The sequence below is a fragment of the Lutra lutra genome, chromosome 7 (genome assembly GCF_902655055.1).
Source record: "Lutra lutra chromosome 7, mLutLut1.2, whole genome shotgun sequence".
In the NCBI taxonomy this organism is placed as follows: Eukaryota; Metazoa; Chordata; class Mammalia; order Carnivora; family Mustelidae; genus Lutra; species Lutra lutra.
In genome coordinates this window covers 129,824,867-129,847,079 of record NC_062284.1, presented here as the reverse complement: position 1 = coordinate 129,847,079, position 22,213 = coordinate 129,824,867, and the positions used below count along the sequence as shown (strand labels likewise).

The 22,213-nt window shown below is 39.4% G+C and overlaps 2 protein-coding genes across 2 annotated transcripts in view; one reads left to right on the top strand and one right to left on the bottom strand.

The window, feature by feature from the left end:
- The first annotated feature begins 2 nt into the window (after positions 1–2).
- SLIRP (SRA stem-loop interacting RNA binding protein) lies at positions 3–8,587 on the top strand. Its single transcript, XM_047736275.1, has 4 exons — positions 3–153; positions 3,468–3,526; positions 7,917–8,024; positions 8,468–8,587. The coding sequence occupies exons 1-4, from the start codon at positions 57–59 to the stop codon at positions 8,537–8,539; spliced, it is 336 nt and encodes a 111-aa protein (XP_047592231.1). The 5' UTR covers positions 3–56; the 3' UTR covers positions 8,540–8,587.
- Positions 8,577–22,213, bottom strand: part of SNW1 (SNW domain containing 1) — a 36,247-nt gene continuing 22,610 nt past the window's right edge. The window contains exons 7-14 of the mRNA XM_047736273.1: positions 21,413–21,482; positions 20,200–20,265; positions 18,361–18,477; positions 16,814–16,955; positions 13,698–13,794; positions 11,889–12,006; positions 9,340–9,503; positions 8,577–9,260 (exon numbers count right to left, since the gene is read on the bottom strand). Of these exons, the coding sequence (XP_047592229.1) occupies positions 9,062–9,260; positions 9,340–9,503; positions 11,889–12,006; positions 13,698–13,794; positions 16,814–16,955; positions 18,361–18,477; positions 20,200–20,265; positions 21,413–21,482 (973 nt within the window). The 3' untranslated portion in view covers positions 8,577–9,061. The remainder of the gene's footprint in view (positions 9,261–9,339; positions 9,504–11,888; positions 12,007–13,697; positions 13,795–16,813; positions 16,956–18,360; positions 18,478–20,199; positions 20,266–21,412; positions 21,483–22,213) is intronic.

Genomic DNA, 22,213 nt, shown 5'->3' with positions numbered 1-22,213 from the left:
TCCGCAAGATTCTTCCGGGGTCGCGACCACAAGTCGCAGAGGTCCTCGATCTAAAGATGGCTGCCTCTGCAGTGAGGGGTGCTATGGCGCTGCGAACGAGTGTTAGCCGGCCCGTGGCTTTTGTCAGAAAAATCCCCTGGACCGCGGCCTCGAGTGAGTGATGGAGACGTGTTAGGGGTTGAAGTTTTAGGTAAAAGCGATCCTCAAAAGCACTGCTTTCGGCGGAATGCGTGTCAGTGTGGTGGCTGGATTAAGAGCTGTGGTTCCTGAGCAAGCCAGTGAGCAGAAATAAAAAAAATATTTTTTTTCAATGAATCGTTCAGGGATGCCCCTTAAGCTTTTGCGGCACGTACTCAGGGTCTCCTGCCTTGCCATTGTGGCTCGGTGGAACGGTTAGTTACTTGAAAACTCAATATTTACGATTTGGAAGTGATTATTTTGACAGTGGTGTGGAGGGTGGATTCAAACTGGCAAGACTGAAGGCGAGGAAACGCATTAAAAAGCAATTTCAATATTTTAGTCCAAAGACGAGGACCTGAAATAGGGTAGTGGTAAAAAGGGGGTCAGATCCATTTATGTTAACAAAACAAAATCAACGGCTTTTCGCGATGGCTTGAGTGGGGTAGGAGTAAGGAATGACGGAAAGGGAAGAACGAATTCCAGGTTTTTAGCGTTGGTGAATATCGTGGTTAAATGTAGGGGAAGCAGATTAAAGAAGACGAGGAGTAAAGTTTAAATGTGTTGAGTTTGAGAAAAATCTGTGAAGTCTCGGTCTGGCAGTTGGACAGAGGAGATGGTATATATTTATTGAGAAACGTCCTTTGAAGCCATGCTGTCTAGTTTGGAATTCCACCTCCGCCATTTAATAGTTGTGTAACCTAACGGGAGGTAATTTGGGAAAAGGGCTCATTGTTTCTCAGTTTCATCTATGAAATGGAGTCAGTGATACCTTCTTGATAGGACTTTTGATTGGGTTAAATGAGTTTATATGTAAACCACTTAGACTTGTGCTAGATACAGACTAAGTACTCAATAAATGATAGTTGTTTTCATGATTACTATAATCACTGTAAGCTTATGGGAGAGGCCTAGGCTGGAGATAGAGGGTTGGGAGTAATCAGTATTGAAATCTCTCATCAACATTGATTTTTGTCAGTTGCACTTTTGAAAAATGGTTTTTACATTTGCTTACCAAAAATTAAAAATCCACGGTCACTATTGTAGGTATTCATGTGTCAGGTCATCTCCTTTAAACAAAAGAACGGAAATAGGATTACTCACTTCTTAGCCTTTGTGGCCCTGGTGTGAATAATAGAATGGGAAATAGATTGTTTTGGGCCCCCCTTTCTTAATACGTAGCAGGTGAAGATCTAGGCAGTACAATGTCTTGCTTAGGCCCTGTGAAACTGTATAAAGGCTCCGGGATTTCACCATCATCCTGCAGTTGCAAGTTTCCAGACCATAATGGGTTGGTTTAAAACTCATAAAAAGAGTGTAACATGCAATTTTGAAGCAGTCTCTCTTGGTTCATTCATACATTCAGCAAATATTTCAGGGGTATCTGTTTGAGGATGACATTGTTCTAGGTGCTTGCAGCAGTTTTTCCGTAACAGTTATAGGTAATTTGGGAAGACGGTTACCTTCCAGAGCTTGTTTGGGAAGTGGATGTTTTCTAGAACTTTTAATACCTTGTTCAAGACATGCATATTTAACACTATTTTGTTTAGTGGTAAACAACATGTTTGTCCTGGTGCTGATCCATGAGGTCCTGAATTTGCCAAATGGTTTGACCAACTATTAGAGTACTTCTGAAATTTAGTCTGTGTGGGTTGTTGACAGATTACTAGGCATTTTTTCATTCAGCAGGTACTGCCCTACTGTTGTCAGTTACTGTTGACATAGTGGACTCAACACTCAGGGAGTTTATGGTGTAGTGGTGAGGGTGAGGAGACTTATAACAGATACAAGCCGTTGTTGAACCAGTGAAGTTTAGATGAACTAGGGGGAAATAACCCAGTAATATGAAATGTTAATCAGGGAAAGTATAAGCACTGTAGTTCAGAAGAGATCAGGTAGTTTTTGATCTTTAAGATTATCTGCTATGTATCTCTGAGGCCTCACAGGGGTAGTACATTGCCTTGTGTGGCAGTAGAAGCCCAATAAAACAGTATTTGGCTATATTTGGCCTGGGTCCTGAAAGATAGTTACAATTTAGGCAGGAAGAGATAAGATTACTGACATAGCAAGGGGAAAGAATGACAGGCAAAGGTGGGAATCCGTACGATGGATACATAGAGTTTCATTTGCTGTACTAGAGAGTAACTATGGGCCAGCAATAGGTAATAAGGCAGGAAGGGTAAGTAGGGTCATCTCAACAAATTTTAGAGTGTCAACTATTTAACAGAGTGTAAACTTTATGAAAGGGAAGTAAACTGAGCTTTTGTTTGAAAATCCCTAATATGGCTGGCAATATACTGTGTTCTAATTATATGTCTTGTGTGTGAATTTCTCACAGGGATTATTATCCATGTACCTAGTACAGTAACTGATGAAGACAGTCATCTGCTGGGAGTAATGACTACAGTCGACTCAGCAGTTTATTTGCATATGCCCACACCCCATCATTTCCCCTCATTTCTGGCACATTGCAGCTTTATACAGATGGTTGCTGACTTACTATGGTTTGATTTACAGTTTTTTGACTTTACAGTCAAAAAGTGATAAGTGAAAATAATAGGCATTCTGTTTGATTCTATTTGATAGGCATTCTGTTTGATTTTTTTCCCATACTAGTGATAGGCAGTATGATGCTCTCTTGGATTAGAAGCAGCATCAGCAAGGGGCAGCTCCCAGTCAGCCATGTGGTCATGAGGGTGAACAACTGATAGACTTACAACCATTTTGTCCCCATATAACCATTCTGGTTTTCATTTTCAGTAGTCAGTAAATTACGTGAGAAATTCAACCCTTTATTATAAAATAGGCTATGTGTTATGGTTTTGCCTAATTGTAGGCTAATGTAAGTGTTCTGAGCATGGTTAAGGTAGGCTGGGCTAAGCTCTGATGCTCATTAGGTGTATTAAATGCATTTTCAACTTAGGATATTTTCGACTTATGATAGCTTTATCAGATGTAGCCCCATCATAACTTAAGGAAGTAATCAGTACCGTAGCTACTTCCTAAATCTTAAGGCTTCAAGGAAATGAAAAGTAGTTCCTGTTCACAAAAAGTTTGGGGATTCTAGGTCCCCTCTTGGTTTCTAGCTACAATCTAGGATGGAGGATGCAAAATACATTAACTACTTTTTTTTTTTTTTCTTTTTAAGTAATCTGTATGCCCAGTTGTTGGGCTTGAACTCGACCCTGAGATCAAGAGTCACATGCTTTACCATCTGAGCCAGCCAGGTGCCCCAAATATATCAACTAATACATTAACTACTTTTAACATATTTTTTTCCTCCTATACAGGTGAACTGAGGGAACACTTTGCACAGTTTGGCCATGTACGAAAGTGCACTGTACCTTTTGTGAGTATTATCTGTTTAAAAAAATGTTATCCTTTAATTTTTGATCCTCTAATTTTATCCTTGAATTCTTGACTTTGTTAAAGCCTATCAGCTTATATGATTTTTTTAAAAAGATTTATTTATTTATTTGACAGACAGAGATCACAAGTAGGCAGAGAGGCAGGCAGAGAGAGGGGGAAGCAGGCTTCACACCAAGCAGAGAGCCCGATGTGGGGCTCGATCCCAGGGCCCTGGGATCATGACCCAAGCCGAAGGCAGAGGCTTTAACCCATTGAGCCACCCAGGCGCCCCAGCTTATATGATTTTTAATGGAATGAAGCTACTCAGTGTTTATTGATAAAATTGTGGGTGATACTGATTAAAACTGTAAAACAAATTCCTGTATAACAAATTATGACACAGTTTTTTAAAAAAAGATTTTATTATTTATTTGAGGGAGAGAGAGGGAGAAGCGGGAAAGCACAGGGAGAAGGGAGGGAGGAAGGAGGGAGGAGGGCAAAGCAGACTCACAGCTGAGCAGAGAGCCTGATGTGAGGTTCGATTCCAGGACCCTGAGATCATGACCTGAGCTGCAGGCAGACGCTTAACCAACCGGGCCCCAAATTACCACACACTTAATGACTCAGAACAGTACACATACATAGTAGCTCACAGTTTCTGCAGATCAGAAGTCTGGGCACAGCCTTGCTGGGTCCTCTGCTCAGGGTCTCACATAGCTGCAGTCCTGGGATGAGCTGGGGCTTTGGTTTCATCAGGGGCTCAAAGGCTCAACTGGGAAAGACTGATTTTCAAGCTCTCTCAGGTTGTTGGCAGAAGTCGTCTTTGAACTGTGGGTCTGAGATACCTACTTTTTTGCTGGCTTTCAGCTTGTAGGGACCACCTGCAGTTCCTTGTTACCTGGGAGGTGTGTAGGCTGTCTCCCAGCACGGCAGCTTACTTCCTCAGTCAGCAGAGAAGTTTCTCCAGTCTGTTAAGACTGTCTTATAACACGGTCATGGGAATGACGTCGCATCACCTTTGCTGTATAACTGATCAGGCAAGCAGCTTCCCATCACTTCTGCCATATTCTTTTGGTTAGAAGTATGTTACAGATCCCTCACACACCCAAAAGGAGGGGCTTATTCAGAGGGTTAACATAGTGAGAGACATGTGGACATCATGGAACTATCTTAGAATTCTGCCTAGTCCAGTATTATAAGGACTTGATACTAGAGATGATTTTATCATCAAACTAATTGATGGAGAATATCTATTTTAAACTTTATCCTTATTAGGTTGAGTGATTTTTTTTCTCCTTTAGTGTTTTTGTATTTGTTATATTTTCTTTTCTTTTTAAGGAAGATTTAGAAATCAGTTTATAAATTTGTTCTACTTTATCCTGGGCTGTATTTGTCTGTGGGCTTTCTAGGATTACTGAGTTGGGGGGGTGGGATGTGAGGACACTATAGTTCACGGCAACTGCTTCACTAAAACTGCCCCTTTTTTCCTCATGGCACTGAGAAGACCGTGACAAAATATTAACCTAAAGTAATTAAAATTCTTAACTCTTGTTTTAATGTTAGTTGCCTTCCAAGGATCTAATAGATTGATCCTGTTTAGTGCTAGTGAGGGTGTAGGGAAGCGGAAATTGTTCGGAAGTTTACTTCATTTTTTTTTTTTTTAAAGATTTCATTTATTTATTTGACAGAGAGAGACACAGCAAGAGAAGGAACACAAGCACGGGGAGTGGGAGAGGGAGAAGCAGGCTTCTCACTAAGCAGGGAACCCAGTGCGGAGCTCCATCCCAGGACACTCGGATCATGACCTGAGTCGAAGGCAGACACTTAACAGCTGAGCCACCCAGGCGCTCAGAAGTTTACTTCATTTCTGAAGGGTATTTTGGCAAAAATCAAAACTAAGAATCTACATTTACTTTGATCTAGCAATTCCATTTTTAGGAATTTATTCTACAGAAATAGTGTGGTCAAGAATGTTCAAAGCAGGGACACCTGGGTGGTTCAGTTGTTTAAGCATTTGCTTTTAGCACGGGGACTCTGAGATTACCAGGCCCTGGAATTGAGTCCCTCATCAGGCTTCTTGCTCCACAGGGAGACTGCTTCTTGCTCTGCCTGCTGCTCCCTCTGCTTGTGCTCATGCTCTCTCTTTCTGAAAATAAAATCTTTAAAAAAAAAAAGAAAAAAAAGTTCAAAGCAGCTTTGTTTAATAATATAACTGGAAAGAACCTAAATGTTCATTAAGGGGATTAAATATATATTAATTCACTGATACAATGGAGTTTTAATACAGGTAATTAAAAGAATGAGGCATAAGTATTACAGACACAAAATTTTTTCTATAAGCTTAACAAGTAAATTTTTACGAAGAGGATGAAATTCCTATTTGACGAACATTAAAAAAAAAATTCTCTGAGGGCACCTGAGTGGTTAAGTTCATTAAGTGTCCAGCTCTTGATCTCAGTTCAGGTTTTAATCTCAGAGATCATGAGTTTAAGCCCTGCATTGAGCTCCACACTAGTTAGGTGTGGAACCTACTTAAAAATTTCTCCCAAAATAGTAACACATTTCTCACCATTTCCTTCTTGAAAGTGTATGCAAAATTATTTAGGACCTGGAGGTCCTAAACAGAAGAAAACTTTGATTCTTGGTAAAACTAAGTAAAATGTTAACAGGAGAAAAGTTAGAGGAGTTTTTTTGTTTAAGATTTTATTTATTTGAGAGAGATTTTAAGTAGGCAGAGGTAGGCAGAGAGAGAGAGGGGGAAGCAGGCTCCCTGCTGAGCAGAGAGCCCTATGCGGGACTTGATCCCAGGACCCTGTGATCATGACCTGAGCCGTAGGCAGACGCTTAACTGACTGTGCCATCAAGGTGCCCAAAAAGTTAGTTTCTTTTTTTTTTTTTTTAAGGTTTTATTTATTTATTTGATAGGCAGAGATCACAAGTAGGCAGAAAGGCAGGCAGAGAGAGAGGTGTAAACAGGCTCCCTGCTGAGCAGAGAGCCCGACTTGGGGCTTGATCCCAGGACACTGGGATCATGACCTGAGCTGAAGGCAGAGGCTTTAACCCACTGAGCCACCCAGGTGCCCCCAAAAAGTTAGTTTCTGATAAACAAATTCATGTATTCAAATCCAGGTTCCTTTTTTTGCTTTTATTTTTTTAAGATTTTATTCATTTGTCAGAGAGCAAGCGAGTGCACAAGCAGGGGGAGCTTCAGAAAGAGAAGCAGGGTCCCCACTGAGCAAGGAGCCTGCATTGTGGAGTTGATCTCAGGACACTGGCATCATGACCTGAACTGAAGGCAGATGCTTAACAGACTGAGCCACCCAGGCGTCCCATCCTTTTTTTTTTTTTTTTAAAGATTTTACTTTTTACTTACTAATTGACAGAGCAGCAAGGGTGCGGGAGAAGCGGACTCCCACTGAGCAGGGAGCTCAATGCAGAAGTCGATCCCAGGACCCTGGGATCATGATCTGAACTGAAGGCAGATGTTTAACTGAGCTACCAAGGCGCCCAGAAATCCAGGTTCCTGTATCTTAGAATGCATAGTACCTAAGTTTTACATAAACACACATTTTTAAGGCTTTTACTAACAGAAATGGCCATACAGAAGTAGAGGAGAAACTAGCTGAGGTAAGGAGTGAATTACCGGGATATTACCAGAAACTTCCTGCAGTATAAGTTAAGACTTAAAAAGTCACCTTTTAAATTAGGGGGCAATTAGGGGTGGTGCAGAGCATAACGGAACTTTGTAAGAAGATTGATGAGGTACTGAGTGAATAGACATCTTTATATCTGTTCTTCAATAGTAGGGCTGGTGGGGTGGGGGCAGGGTGCACCCAAACACACCAGAATCTTCTCCGCTGTGTATAGGTTGGATGATAAGCACTCTGTGTTTTGCACAGAGTAGCGTTACTTTAATCTAGAGCTAGGTAAATGAGGGTAATATATATTTTTTTCTATTTTTCATTAGGACTATATAATTATAATGGTAGTGGTGGTGATGAGAGTAATTTGTTTCCAAAACTACCAGAAACGAGCTAGGTTTTGAGGCCTAATTTTTTAATTTCTAGAATTGAGGAAGTTAGAAACAGAGTTGTTTCTTTCTGTGATCAAAATGTCCCTTTATTGTTAGTGTAGTTTGTATCTCGAATGACAGAAACTTCACTGCCAATATTTTACTTCCTCCAGTGGCAGCAGAAAAGCAGAATGTTAAGATTAACACAAGGGTTGACCTTTGGTAACTAGGAGGGTAAGTATGTATTAAAGCAAGGTTTTTGACATTTATTAAAATCTGTTATTCCATTTGGGCAGATGAAAAAGTTGGTAGTTTGATTGGAGCTCATGGAAACTTTCTCCAGTTCATGATTAATCTTTTCTAAATTTTGAATTTTTAGGACAAAGAGACTGGATTTCACAGAGGTATGGGTTGGATTCAGTTTTCTTCAGAAGAGGAACTTCAGAATGCACTACAACAAAAACATCACATTCTTGATGGAGTAAAGGTAAATATTTTTCTGTATAACATCATGAGCTTTCTGTATATCCGTTTAGTAGGTCAGAAGTATGGAATGACAAGGACTTCGGGAGATTTGTAACTGAAGTTCCTTTTATTGGTTAAAGAGTGGTGGTGGTGGTAGGGTGCCTGTCCTATGGTGTCTGGGGAGGGTAGTTTAGGAAGACTCTTTAACAGTTAGCAAGGTATATCTAACATAGAACAGTAGTCTGCTTACAAGGTAGGGAGACTGGCTTTTCCACTTAACTATGCAACCTTGGGTTAAACTGATTTAGTCTTAAGACCGGGGATCAGGCAACATCCTTTTGACTTACTGGTGCTGACTCCCTCATAAAAAGGCAGTCTTAAAGTGGCAATCTCCTGTTGGAATGCTTTTGCAGATACCACCTTTCCTTATAATATTTATTTGATTTTTCTTTTTTTTTTTTTTAGCTCTACGTTCAAGCTCAAAGACCAAAAATTTTGCAAGGGGATCAGACATCTGATGAAGAGAAAGACTTTTGAGACTATTACTGCCTATTAGAGTAAATAAAATTAAAAATTTTGTCTAAATGTTTTTATTTGAAACAAATAGTTGCACCAAGCAAGAGCTTAATTTCCCCACTCCAAATTAAAACAAAACGTAGTAGGGGCAAATGTCATTTGGCAGGACAGTTCCAGTACGTGAACATCCTTCTACTCACTGTGGTTGGGGCAACTTTATTCATCAGCAGTCATTCTTACACAAAATATTAACCCCAAAGTACTAATGTCACAAAAAGGAAGTGGTCTTAATTTCATGTGTGGGGCAGTACGTTCTATAAATGCCAAAAGGTAGGAGAAGCACAAACACAACCCACTCTTTAAAAAAAACTAAATAGTTCAAAGAATTTTCCCCCTCCCCCCTTACTCCCGTAATAAAAAGTAGTGCTGGGGTCTGACACCCAGATTTGGTTTTTATCCTGGCCATGTACAAAGTGTTTCCCCATCTGACTTGCATCATTAGGGTTATGGGTAAAAGTTCATTGACTTTGAAGAGAGGTGTGTCTACTCCTTTCTCCTCTTCTTGCCTTCATGCTCATGTTCCTTGGGGCGGCTGCTATCTGATGGTCTTTTAGAGCCCCCGTGCTGTTTGGCTTCTTCCAAAAACTTGTCCAAACCAAAAGGATCTTCCTCAAACTGAACTGGTCCTTCTCGGCCTCTTTGTCTGCGGTCTGAACCAGAAAACTCCTTATCGGGAACAAACCTAGGGAAAAAGAGAAAGGACTATGAACTACTTTGTTTTCACTGGTGCAACAGTGAAACTGTGCTGTCTACTTAGGTACCTGTTGGTCTTTATTCTGGCTTCTAGGTCATCACCATACATGTCCTTGTCCAGATTTTTACTGGGCCTATAAATATTCTGGGCCATATCTTTGCCACCTCTCCAGGCTTGATCATAAACGTTGTAAATTTCATCTTCTCCACCTGCAAAACCACTGTCCATACCCTGTGGGAAAAGGAAATTAAATAAAAATATATTAAAAGTTGTATCTGATTACATTCATGTAATCATTACTAGCGCACATTTTCAGCAATCTGAACTGCAAATTAAAAAGATCTTCATAAAAAAATAAAGTCCAGGGGCACCTGGGTGGCTCAGTGGGTTAAAGCCTCTGCCTTCGGCTCAGGTCATGATCCCAGGGTCCTGGGATTGAGCCCCGCATTGGGCTCTCTGCTCAGCAGGGAACCTGCTTCCTCCCTCTCTCTCTCTCTGCCTGCCTCTCTGCCTGCTTGTGATCTCTGTCAAATAAATAAATAAAATATTAAAAAAAATAAAAAAAAAATAAAGTCCATAAACTTTATTCTTACCAGGTTTGGTCCTTAAGTAAAGTGCTAATTAACAAGTTTGACCGCTTTAGTGAAGTAGTCATTAAAATTGGAGAGTATAAGCAGGTACTTAATTTCAGTTGTACAGATAGTGGCAAGAAGACAAAAGAACTATAAAGCATTTATCTGATGTTACTCATTTATTAAGTAATTAAGTTCTATGCCCAACATGGGGCTTTAACTCAAAATCCCAAGACTAAGATACGGATGCTGTACCAACAGTATCTCATGGCATTTAGAATAATGGTGCTATACTTCTTAACTCCCTGAGAACATCACTATTATAGCATGAGACAGGCTCTAAGAGCAAATCCCAAGTCAACAATGAACAAATTTGTTTCATATATTTGGATGGTTCCTCAATACAGGGATGTGCTCTTCTAGAAAAATTTTTATCACAGCTTTGAAATAAGCTTAAGCTTGTAAGACGTAACTGTCGTATTTGCCTATGTGGAACTTGCACGCCTAACCCTCCTTTGCTCAGGCTGGTAAGTTACCACTGCACTGTGTTTAAGAACACAAGCTTTGACCCCTGGGGCTAAAACTATATTACATGTTAATTTAAAAAAACTGCCAGTTTTATCACTAAAAACTTAAAATTTTGAAAACAAAACAAAACAAAAAACAAAAACCCTACAACCTTTGAAATCAAATGTTTGAATCTTCTAACAATTTCTAGCTAAACCACTGTTCCTCAATTTCCTCATCTACAAGTAGAGATTATAATGAATAGTATGACTTCACAGGGTTTTTATAAGGATTAAGTGAGATAATAAAAGTGAAAGACTTAGAACAATGCCAGGAATGTAAAAAAGTATCCAATTAAGTTATTATTAACTAGAAGAGCGTACTCAAATGCCACCTTCAAATCTTAAAGACTCAAAGTCATAATAAATTTTTCCTCTCTGTATCCCAGTAGAACTTTATACTTCCATGTATTTATTGCTATCTGCCCTGTCCTTACTTATACATAGATAATGTCTTTTCCGGTAGACTCGAATGTTCCTTGAGGGTAAAGGCACATCTATCTTTGATCTCATCATCTAATGCACAGTACATAATCAATGTTGGGTGGATTAACACATAAAGGCACTTCTTCGGGCCTAAGGTATCCTAGCTGGTTAATAACAATAGGTATTAGAAATCCAATTTCCTAACAACTAGTCTAGCACTTAAATTTAGTTTTAGCATTTAAAGATCTCAAGTTATATGTTTCTTTAGCATTAAATTTGTGTTTCAAAGATCAACAAAAAACCCAAGATACACTTTTGTAGGATACTGGCTTTACTTTATAAATAAAAGACTAGGGGCGCCTGGATGGCTAAGTGGGTTGAGCCTCTGACTTCAGCTCAGGTCATGATCTCAGGGTCCTGGGATCGAGTCCCACATCGGGCTCTCTGCTTGGCAGGGAGCCTGCTTTCTCCTCTCTCTCTCTGCCTGCCTATCTACCTACTTGTGATCTCTGTCAAATAAATAAATAAAATCTTAAAAAAAAAAAAAGACTAATACATTAAAACCAAGTTTTATGGGGTGCCTGGGTGGCTCAGAGGGTTAAGCCTCTGCCTTTGGCTCAGGTCATGATCTCAGGGTCTTGGGATCGAGCCCCGCATCAGGCTCTCTGCTCAGCAGGGAGCCTGCTTCCTCCTCTCTCTCTGCCTGTCTCTCTGCCTACTTGTGATCTCTGTCAAATAAATAAAATCTTTAAAAAAACAAAACAAAACAAAACAAAAACCACCAAGTTTTATCAACTTATTTCATTCATTTTTTAATCGGGTCTTAAATTTTAGCCAACTGTAGAGGTCAAAATCAGAGTTGTTTTATCTTATGTCAAATAAGATGAAATAAGATAAAACAGTTCTGTAAGTTATAACACACAACTACTAATTTTCTCTCTCACTATGCCAGTACACCTTAGGCTGATCCAAATCTATGATAATGTTAGTTTTCCCTGAGGACTGGTATTCACATCAACACTTAAGGCAAGCTATGTCTAAACTCCTGGTACCTTGGATTGGTTGAAAAGCCTTTGGTCATACTGAACTTCATTGGACGTTCGAGGATTGGGCACACCAAGAGCAATGACTTCACTGATATCTCGATTTTCATTTCTCTGTAGTTTCGACCTGTTTCAAAATACAATGTCACTAACTAAACTCTTTACAGACGAGCTGAATTTCAATTTCAATACAACCAATCTCAGAAGCAAAGTTAATGAATATGTCCTGTTCATATCTTGTGAACATATATTCCCTGATAACGCATAATCAGGTTGGCAGTTCTTATAGCATTTCAGAGACATGGTTATTAGAAGAAGTAGGATTTTATAATCAGGGCTTCCTGTTAGCTGAAAAGAACTGTCAAGAGACTCACTCTTGACACGAATTCTTTAATATAAGCAATCACCTTATGAAGAGAGCATGCTGAGATATGAAATTGCTACAGTCTATACTTGCTATTATACGAGGACTGGGGGGGCGGGGGGACTGGATGCAAATCCGATGTATCATATGAATCACTGTCAACAAGCCAGAATCCGTTCTTTACCTAAACCACATTCAGTAATTTTATCCTATTAGAATTTTGAGGAAAACATGTCAATGACTGAATTACTCAGAATGATATTCAGTATTCAGATTATCTTAATGCCCCTGCTGTTCCAGTATGTATGCAATCTACATCGCAATGAAACCAGAGTAACTGTCATCATTTATTTTACCAGAAACTCAGGTCTTAAAATAATTTCTACAGACAACCTGATTTTCACGCAATCACAAGTTTACAGCTTTTCTATGTTATCAATTCCCATAAACACTTTACTGGTTTTAAGGGCCCAATTTATCTACAGAGCCATTTTGATTTTTACAGCTTAGGAATTTCAGACCAAGAGATCATTAATTGTGCGCTTTCACATTTCATTCCTCTCTTTCCTACACTGCACATTTACCCATGACTCTAAGTTCAGATTTCCTGCTTCTCCATGACTTCACTTATCCAGGGAGATGAGCTATGCCATTAAATAAAAAAGACCACCACCAGCAGGAATCATCTTTTTCATGTTTAAGACATGACTTGAAAAAATGGATTGTATCAGCTCACAAAGTGATGAGAGCATGGAAAACTGCTCATATGGAAAGAAAAGGTTTTATATTTGCATTTAGCCCTCATTCAGAATTCAGTGCTCAGCCTTTGGTGAAGCATAAACTTCACCAATCCTTACTTTAGTGCAAGCCCCATACATATGTTTTGTTTGTTCCATGCAGGTCTGGACTTATTAGCAGTGCTGTATTTTCCCAGGTCATTTTATACGGCAACACTATCTTTCTGAATTTTAAATAACTACTCATGAGAAGAGGCCAATTTTCACTTCTCACAAAACCTGCTTTTCTCCCCCACTGTACTGAAGACAGCTCTCTGCATACAGGATCTCAATGAAGGTACAGAATCTTCTTCCCTGTCTAGAGGAATAGGTGTGTAATAAGCTTGTCTCACCACTTGAAACAGGAAAAGAACAGACCAGAACAGTCCTATCTACTACCTTCTTTTCACAAACATGATCTGAATTCCCTTTTCTATATCCCTATCATGCACAATTCTAGCTGACTCTACAAGGTGATGAAAAAGGATTTCTTCTAGGGATAGTTAATTCCTCTGCTAAGAAAAGTAAGCATCAGTGTTAAGAAAATAAGTGCTGATGTAGTAAGTTATCAATCTAGAGAGGAAAGGGAGAGAAGCAAACTGGTCTCAGTGGACTAAAACTCTTCTCGAAGAGGCTCGCAAAAGCCAATACTCAAAATTTACCTCAAATAGCACCTACCTCTTATCAGGAGCTGCCCTGGAAAGATTCCTGTCGTGCTGTCTCTCTTTTCGCCTGTCATGCCGGATTTCATCCCTCTCACGTGCCTCCCCATCCTCTGTGTGAACAGAGTTGAAAATTACTTCATCGCTATATTACCCATTAATATTTGGAACAAAGAGAATATTCTTTAACCCATGACAGATAATTCCACGGATTTCTTTATAGTCACATTCAGCCCTTTTAACTCACTTGCAATTAATTTAAATCCAACAGTATTGGTTTAGTTTTTGAATGTGAATTCCAGAATCATGCATGCAGCTCAAGTGTTTAGATGTAAAGTATACTGAGGGCTTTAACTTAATTTGAAATGCATCAAAATTGTAAGATGAACTGATAAATGGATAGGAAGATCAGTAGATAGATGATAAAGCAAATTAAGCAATGTTAATTGTTTTTTAAAAAGTTAACTGTAGAATCAGGTGGTGGAGATACAGATGTTCACTGTATAATTCTTTCAACTTTTCTGTGTGTTTTTAAATTATCCTATTAAAATTTCAGGAAAAAATCAGGTGTAAATTTACCCTTGTATCTTCAAAGACTGGCTGAATAAAGAACATTTTGCTTGTGGTCCACAGGGGCTAGTTCTATCTTGATCTCTACCTACTGTGTTTATGTCTATCTTCATTTTCTCTTCTCTCACCAGTCTGAGGGGATACAGCTTTGGAGCCAGCCTGTCTGGATTTAAATCCTGTTCCTATGACAGATTAGCCATGTGACCTCGTACAGGTCACTCAATCACTCTGAGTCTTCGTCTTCTCCTCTGTACGATGACAATCCTAGAACCTCTGCAAGGGGTTGCTGGAGCCAGGATGATAAAGGCAGTACATGTGAAGTGCTCAGAGCGGTGTCTTCCATAAGTGGTGTCTTCCAATAATAATAATAAACGTTAGTTCTTTTTAATATCTGGCAACACATTTTTCAGGATTTTAGCTAATTCCTCAAGGACGATTCTGTGTGTGGGTTTTTTTTTTGTTTTGTTTTGTTTTTTTTTTTAAATTTCTTACCAATATAGAGACTTAGATATAGGGAAATCTGACTTCTAATTCCCTTCAGTGGCTAAGTGTATGTACAACAGGTAGGTTTTTATATCTTGCCTCACTAAGTCATTCATATATGATTCCATTACTTATAGTAATTCTGGTTACTTCTCTATAGCTGAACTCATGACTCCTATGGCCAACTGCCTGCTTGACACCTCCATCTTAAACTTAACATGTCCACAACTGAACTAATCTTTCCCTCCCAAACCTCTTCCCTTGCAGTCTTCCCACTATTAGCAAATGGCAACTCAACCCCTCCCTATTGCTCACGTCAAAAGTTCTGGAGTCATCCCTGACTCTTTTTCTTTCATACCTCTATCCATAAGCAAATTTTGTCAGCTCTACCTCCAAAATCCATCTGATCATGTTTTCCCTGCCTCTCATCCTCATCTCATCTGGATTACTGCAAAAGCCCTCCAAATGGTTTCCCTACTCCTCCACATGCCCATTTCACTGCCTGCTCATTTATGGCCAATCATGCTGTTCTACTCAAACTCTTCAACCGCTTCCCTTATTATCTGAAGTGAAAGTCATGTCTCTAAAATGGCTGAAAGACCACACATGATCTGATCACTACTGTTCCTATTTACTCGAACTATTCTGACACCTCTTCCACTATTCAGCTTTCTTACTCTACTCCAGCTATACTGGCCTCCCTGCTTTCCCTTAACCACACCAGGTATACCCCCAACTCAGGGCCTAGGCACTCACTGTTCCTTCTTTTTTTTTTTTTAAAGATTTTATTTATTTATTTGAGAGAGAGCACATGAGCGAGGAGAAGGTCAGAGAGAGAAGCAGACTCCCCGTGGAGCTGGGAGCCCGATGCGGGACTCGATCCCGGGACTCCAGGATCATGACCTGAGCCGAAGGCAGTTGTCCAACCAACTGAGCCACCCAGGCGTCCCCTCGCTGTTCCTTCTAACCAGGGTGCTCTTCGAAGCCCCAGATACCTACAAGGCTCACTTCCTTACTTCATTCAAGTTTCTGTGCTAATGTTACCATCTCAGAAATAAGGTCCATTCTGACCACCCTCTCCATTTGGCACTTTTATCCCCCTTCCTGTTTCATTTTTCTCCACAGCAATTATTACTCTACTATTATCACTAAATCATCTACTAATTGTAATTAACTCTTCTGGTCTGTTTACACTCACTGGAAAATCCACAACTACACCGCCATCCTAACAGAAATCCTTGTGTCTAGAAGAGAACCGGCATGTAGTAGATGTTCACTATGATCTGAGTGAATGAACTGCTGTACTAGTCTAGGATTTACTAACAAAACAAACCACCCTCACAACTTTCTTGAATTAGAATTACTCTTCTCACTCTAAATGAATTAATATACCAGTGTAAACCACTAAATAAAGCCAGAAAGAAAATATTGGCAGATTTAATGATTACAGGTTTATCAGCCTACAAGACAGAAAAAGTGGATTGTTTTAGTATGTGGAAGAGCTGGATTATTCAGTTGATCTCATTTTTCTAAGTTTCAAGAAAATTAAAGTGAGAGAAAAATCAAGCCCATTGTTTGAGTAATACATGAATTTTAAAAGTACATTACTTTGAACTTTAAAAATGTCCACTGTAGTCCCATACTGAAGGCCCTTCTTTAAATATATACTCTTGGGGTGCCTGGGTGGCTAGTTGGTTAAGCGTCTGCCTTCGGCTCAGATCATGATCCCAGCAACTTGGGATCCAGCCCTACATGGCAGGGCAGGGGGCGGGGGAGATCCCTGCTCAGTGGGGAGTCCACTTCTCCCTCACCCCTGCTCTTGCACTCTTGCTCACTCTCTCTCTCTCAAATAAATAAAATCTAAAAAAAAAAAAAATTAAAAAAATATATAAAACACTTTCAACGGCTACAGCTCAGTGGCAGAAGTTACTCTTTCAGTTCTGTATTATTTGTGAAATATCTACATTTTCTTTCTAGGTACATATTAGCTTTGTGTGCAGTAAGAACGACAGTGAGTCTCTGAAATGAGATACGTATTGTTCACACTGTAAATTCAACTTAGGAAAGACAATGTCATACCTTTTTCCACATGGGTTTTGATCCCAGCTCTTCTCTCCCTGGCTTTCTGGGCCATTTCTCTAAGTTTCTCTTCATGTTTCTCCTTTTCTTTTTGAGCCATCTTCCTCTCTACTTGAGCACGCATTTCTACAGCTTCACGAGCCTGTCAGTAAAGTTGAATGCTAAATAAGACACGGTTGGGGGAAAAGTTACAGCTCTCATCCAATAGCCTGACTCAAGTCTGGCTTGAAAGAGCAGGTATAAAGAATTCAGATTTGTTACTCCCGATTAAAACAAAGATTCTTGTCTACAAAAGAAAGCTTGCCTGGAAGACACTGCAAACTTACATTTTTCACTCTGGAAAATGTCTTAGTGGTTGAAACTATAAAGACCCAATTAATCTTGCAACTCACCGTTTGACTAATCCTTTCTCAGAAACTACCCAAAAAATAAAAGTTAAACAAGACTCTAATACAGAAATTTTCAGTATCAGTAACATAGCAAGACTTGATTATATGTTCAAAATCAAGCAAGTCTATTCAAGATAAAGCCTTAACAAGAGATGATTTTTATAATCAATGCAGGAGATATACTTTTCTATGTTCTAAATGCATGCCATAATGTATGTGAACTTATAGGTCACACAAATTAATAATATTAATGCCATAGGGGCACCTGGGTGGCTCAGTCGGTTAAAACCTCTGCCTTCAGCTCAGGTCATGATCTCAGGGTCCTGGGATCGAGCCCCACATCAGGCTCTCGGCACAGCAGGGAGCCTGCTTCCCCCCCTCTCTCTGCCTGCCTCTCTGCCTGCTTGAGATCTCTCTGTCAAATAAATAAATAAAATCTTCAAAAAAAAAATTATTAATGCCATAACAGTAAAGGACAACCAATATTACAACTATCATTTTCTATAGCTTTCATCAGAATGTTTATTTGCCTTTCTATGTTACCCACGTTTTGGGAGACATCTATATTTAAAATAGAAAAAAATTACGAAATCTAAAAACAGTAGTCAGTCAGCTCTTTAAAAATGAGATTGGGGCGCCTGGATAGCTCAGTCAGTTAAGTGTCTGTCTTCAGCTGGGGTCATGATCCGAGGGTCCTGGGACTGAGTCCCACATAGGACTCCCTGCTCTGCGGCGAGGCTGCTTCTCCCTTGGCCTCTGCTTGTTTCTCTGTCAAATGATTACATAAAATCTTAAGAACAAATAAATAAATAAAAATGGGATCAGCCTAGTGAACATCGTTCTGCAATGTCATGAGGAAGCAGGATCACCAGTGGTTAGGGTGTGTGTACAAGTCTACAAAGGCTGAGACCAGGTACAGAGCTGCAGATAGCACGTGCCATCTCTGGCACACATGCTGCAGGTGAGAGCCTCTCTGGGAACTCACTACTGTAGCTTAAACAGCAGTATCTTACGTAAGTCAAACCATCATGCTGTATGGCTTAAAACTTACAGTGACGTGTCAATTAAACTGGAATGAACAAATAGTATCTTAGGTAACCAAAAATGGACTTAACGAATTATCAAGAGCATTAAATCCTTTCATTATAAGAGACCAACCTTCCGATCAGCAATATAGAGGGCTTCGGCCAGCTTGGCAAAGTTCTCATTGATGTGAACTGTCTGAAGGCCTCTTCCATCAGCAGCTAGACGTTTGTCTAAAGGAATTGTATACCCCTGTGTGACAACAGGCAGAAAACACCAGTCATAAAAAAGCAGCAACAGATTCTTTAAAATTAGATTTAAATATGTTCATTTTGACCACCACTGAGCTGAAGTTCTTTTTCTTACATCTTTCTTCCCAATTATGCAAGGGCAGCAGCTGCTAACACTGAGGGTTTTGCGTGGAGGCCAATTTTAAAAGCACTTCACATGTGTGGTCCTGTTTAAACTTCACAGTAACTCTGGAAGGCTGCTAACGTTGTTTCCATTTCACAGATGCTACTACTGAGGTAGGGAGCTTAGGTAATGTCCCCAAGGGCACACAGTTAATAAATGGATGAGCTAAAATTTAAACTTGGGCAGTGTGATGTTAGAGCTCAAGCTCTGAGCAAAGAGTCTCATGTCACTAATTTTGAGTTACAATAAAAGGAAATCACTAACAAATAGCTAAGTAGTTGTGCCTCAAGTAATAGAACAGTCATACAAAAGTGGAACAAGTCACTAAAATCCGAGTATCTATAGGTAGTTTAATGCACGGTACTGTTGTAATGACTAGTCAGATTCTTAGAATACCACACGTTTTAGTAAATGGAAAAAAGATGAAGCTTGACAGAAAACTGAGATTCTGTGTTCTGAAATTTTGCATCCTATTTTCCTCAATAACTCGAGGAATATGCTTGAACATCCAGGGCATTTCAGGCTTGGCTTTATTTTTTCAGATTTATGACTACACTCCCAAATGTTGACCTGTTGTCCACAGCCTTTACTTCTAATACAGGCAAGTGTTACAGAATCAGTTCAAGATACCACATAGTTATGTACACGTTAACAAGTCAAACTGGACCACCGAATAATTTTTTGTTATAGGATGAGTGCATAACTTCCCCTTAAGAAATAATTTACATTTACCTACAAATTAAAATGGCCTTCTTCACCCATTAAAAATAGAATTATAGAACACAAATTGGGGGAAATGGGGAAACAGTGATTAGAAAATATATTTCAGGGGTGCCTGGATGGCTCAGTCAGTTAAGCATCCAACTCTTGGTTTCAGCTCAGGTCATGATCTCAGGGTCCTGGGATCGAGCCCCGTGTTGGGCTCTGCACTTGGGCAGAGTCTGTTTGTCCCTCTCCCTCTGCTCCTATCCAGCTTGCGTTCTCTCTCTTTCTCTCAAATAAATGAAATTAAAAAGAAAGAGAAAAGAAAATGTATTTTACATTACAGATACTGATACGGATACAGATACAGATTTTGCAGATACTTCATAACTCCTGGAAGCATTTGGTGCTTAGAGATATGAAGAATTTAAATAGCTTATGCATACCTTGTTATAAACAGAAAAAAATGTTTAAAAATTAAAGCACTGAATATATCCAAACATTTACTATTTTGTCATCATATAAACTCGTTTCTTTAAGAAATAATTTTAGGTACCAATTTCTAAATTTTCTGAATACTATCATTCATTGCTATGTTACTTTATTCTACCTATTCCTTCCCTACATGCTTCTGATAACTACAGTTCACCAAAAGAATCTACACAGTATTCATGTGACTGGAATACTACGTTTCCATTACATTAAAAAGAGAAAGTCACATAAGTTGGGTGTTCCTTTTTGAAAACATTTAGCTAAATGAGATGCTGAGGATTTAATGAAACTTTCTGAGGCTAAAATTCTTTCCTGTTTTCTAGTAGGTTCTAATTGTAGGAGACTGATTTTATGAAACTTAATTACCTTTGCATTTTTCCAGTTTGAAATACAAGGAGGAATCTTCCACTCTTGTTGCTCCTTCACAGTCATCTGTGTGAATGATATAATAAAGACATTTTTCAATTTGTAGTCCAGCTAGAAACCCAAGTGCAAGGTTCTCTTCAAAGACAGGTTAATGAACACTGATATGTGAATAGATTTAGTCAAATGTCAAAATTCCATTTGTTTGGTAGCACTATATACTATGTTTCCATATTATGGACTCTAGTAATAACTTTAATATAAAAAATGGAAAATAATCTATAAATCTATTTTTAACAATTATAAACGCTAGTTAGTATTTTTCTATATGTAAAAGTGATGTGAGGGGGCGCCTGGGTGGCTCAGTGGTTAAAGCCTCTGCCTTCGGCTCAGGTCATGATCCCAGGGTCCTGGGATCGAGCCCCACATCGGGCTCTCTGCTCGGCGGGGAGCCTGCTTCCTCCTCTCTCTCTCTGCCTGCCTCTCCACCTACTTGTGATTTCTGTCTCTCAGATAAATAAATAAAATCTTTAAAAAAAAAAAAAAAGTGATGTGAGAAGCACCTGGGTGGCTCAGTCAGTTAAGTGTATAACTCTTGGTTTTGGCTCAGGTCATGATCTTAGGGTTGTAGGATCAAGCCCTGCATTGGGCTCTGCGCTAAGTGGAGAGTCTGCTGGGGACTGTCTTTCCTTCTCTCTCTGCCTCTGCCTCTCCCCCGTTCATGCATTCACTCTCTAAAATAAATAAATCTTTTAAAAAATAAAGAATTGGTCTATTAAAAAAATAGAGTGACAAGTGACAAAAAATAAAGTGACAAGACTTCTTGAAGATGAAAATTTGCTCTTTTAGTTGGATAATAAATCATACTTAAAAAATGGCACTGAGATTATCAGAGGCCTATAAATTCCTCACTTTCTCTAATTATAATATCCTGCTTGTCAAATAGCAGACCCTGCTCATTCCATTTAAAGGAGGGGTTAGGCTAATAACATGAAAACTAATGGCTAACATTTTACACACATTCTCATAAGCACTCTGGAACTACACATTATAGTCCTGAGTGGGTCCCCATTTGATCTTGAAAATCAAATATAAAAAACAGTAAGCGTGACAAAATGTACCTGTATAGGCATCTAGACTTTGTTCTACAGGAGGTTATTTATAAAATTAATAATCATGAGTACAAAAAAAGATGTTAGACTATAGTAAAGATTACCTTTCGGCTAGGAGAATGCATGACAGGTGCAGGAGGAGAAGGTGGTCCTCGGGGAATCTTCTTATTGATTCTGAAGGATAAATCAAAGCACAACCAGAGGGTGTTAGACATTTTTCCATTTTGGTTACTATGTCTCAAGTTTCCCCTTCCCATTTTTATAAAGCTTCAAACATATACAAAAACAAATAGAGTATATAATGAATGTTCATCTATCATACCTCGTTCACTCAGCTTCCACAACTGTTAAAACACGGCCTACCTTGTCATCATTACTACCCAGCTCACCTCCACAATATCATTATCATTTCATAGGGTAATATACTTCTGTTTTTAAATGTAAGCTCCACACCCAAGTCAGGCTTGAACTCATGACCCCAAGGTCAAGACTCACATGTTCTACCAACTGAGCCAGCCAGGTACCCCTACTTTTTTTTTTCCTTTTACTTATTTTTTAAGAGAGGGAGTGGAGAAGGATGGAGGGAGAGGGAGAAAAAGAATCTCAAGCAGACTCCATGCTCTATGGAGCTCTATGGAGCTCTCCATGCTCACAACCCTGAGATCATGACTGGAGCCGAAATCAAGCGTCAGATGCTTAACCGAATGAGCCACGCAGGGACCCCTATTTTTAATTTTTTGAAGTGGGGGGAGGGGCAGAGGGCGAGAGAGAATCTTACACAGCCTCCACACCCAGTGCAGAGACTGATATGGGGCTCAATCCCAGGACCTGAGATTACGACCCAAGCCAACATCAAGAGTTGGATGCTTTACTGACTCAGCCACTCAGTGTCCCTTTTTTTTTTA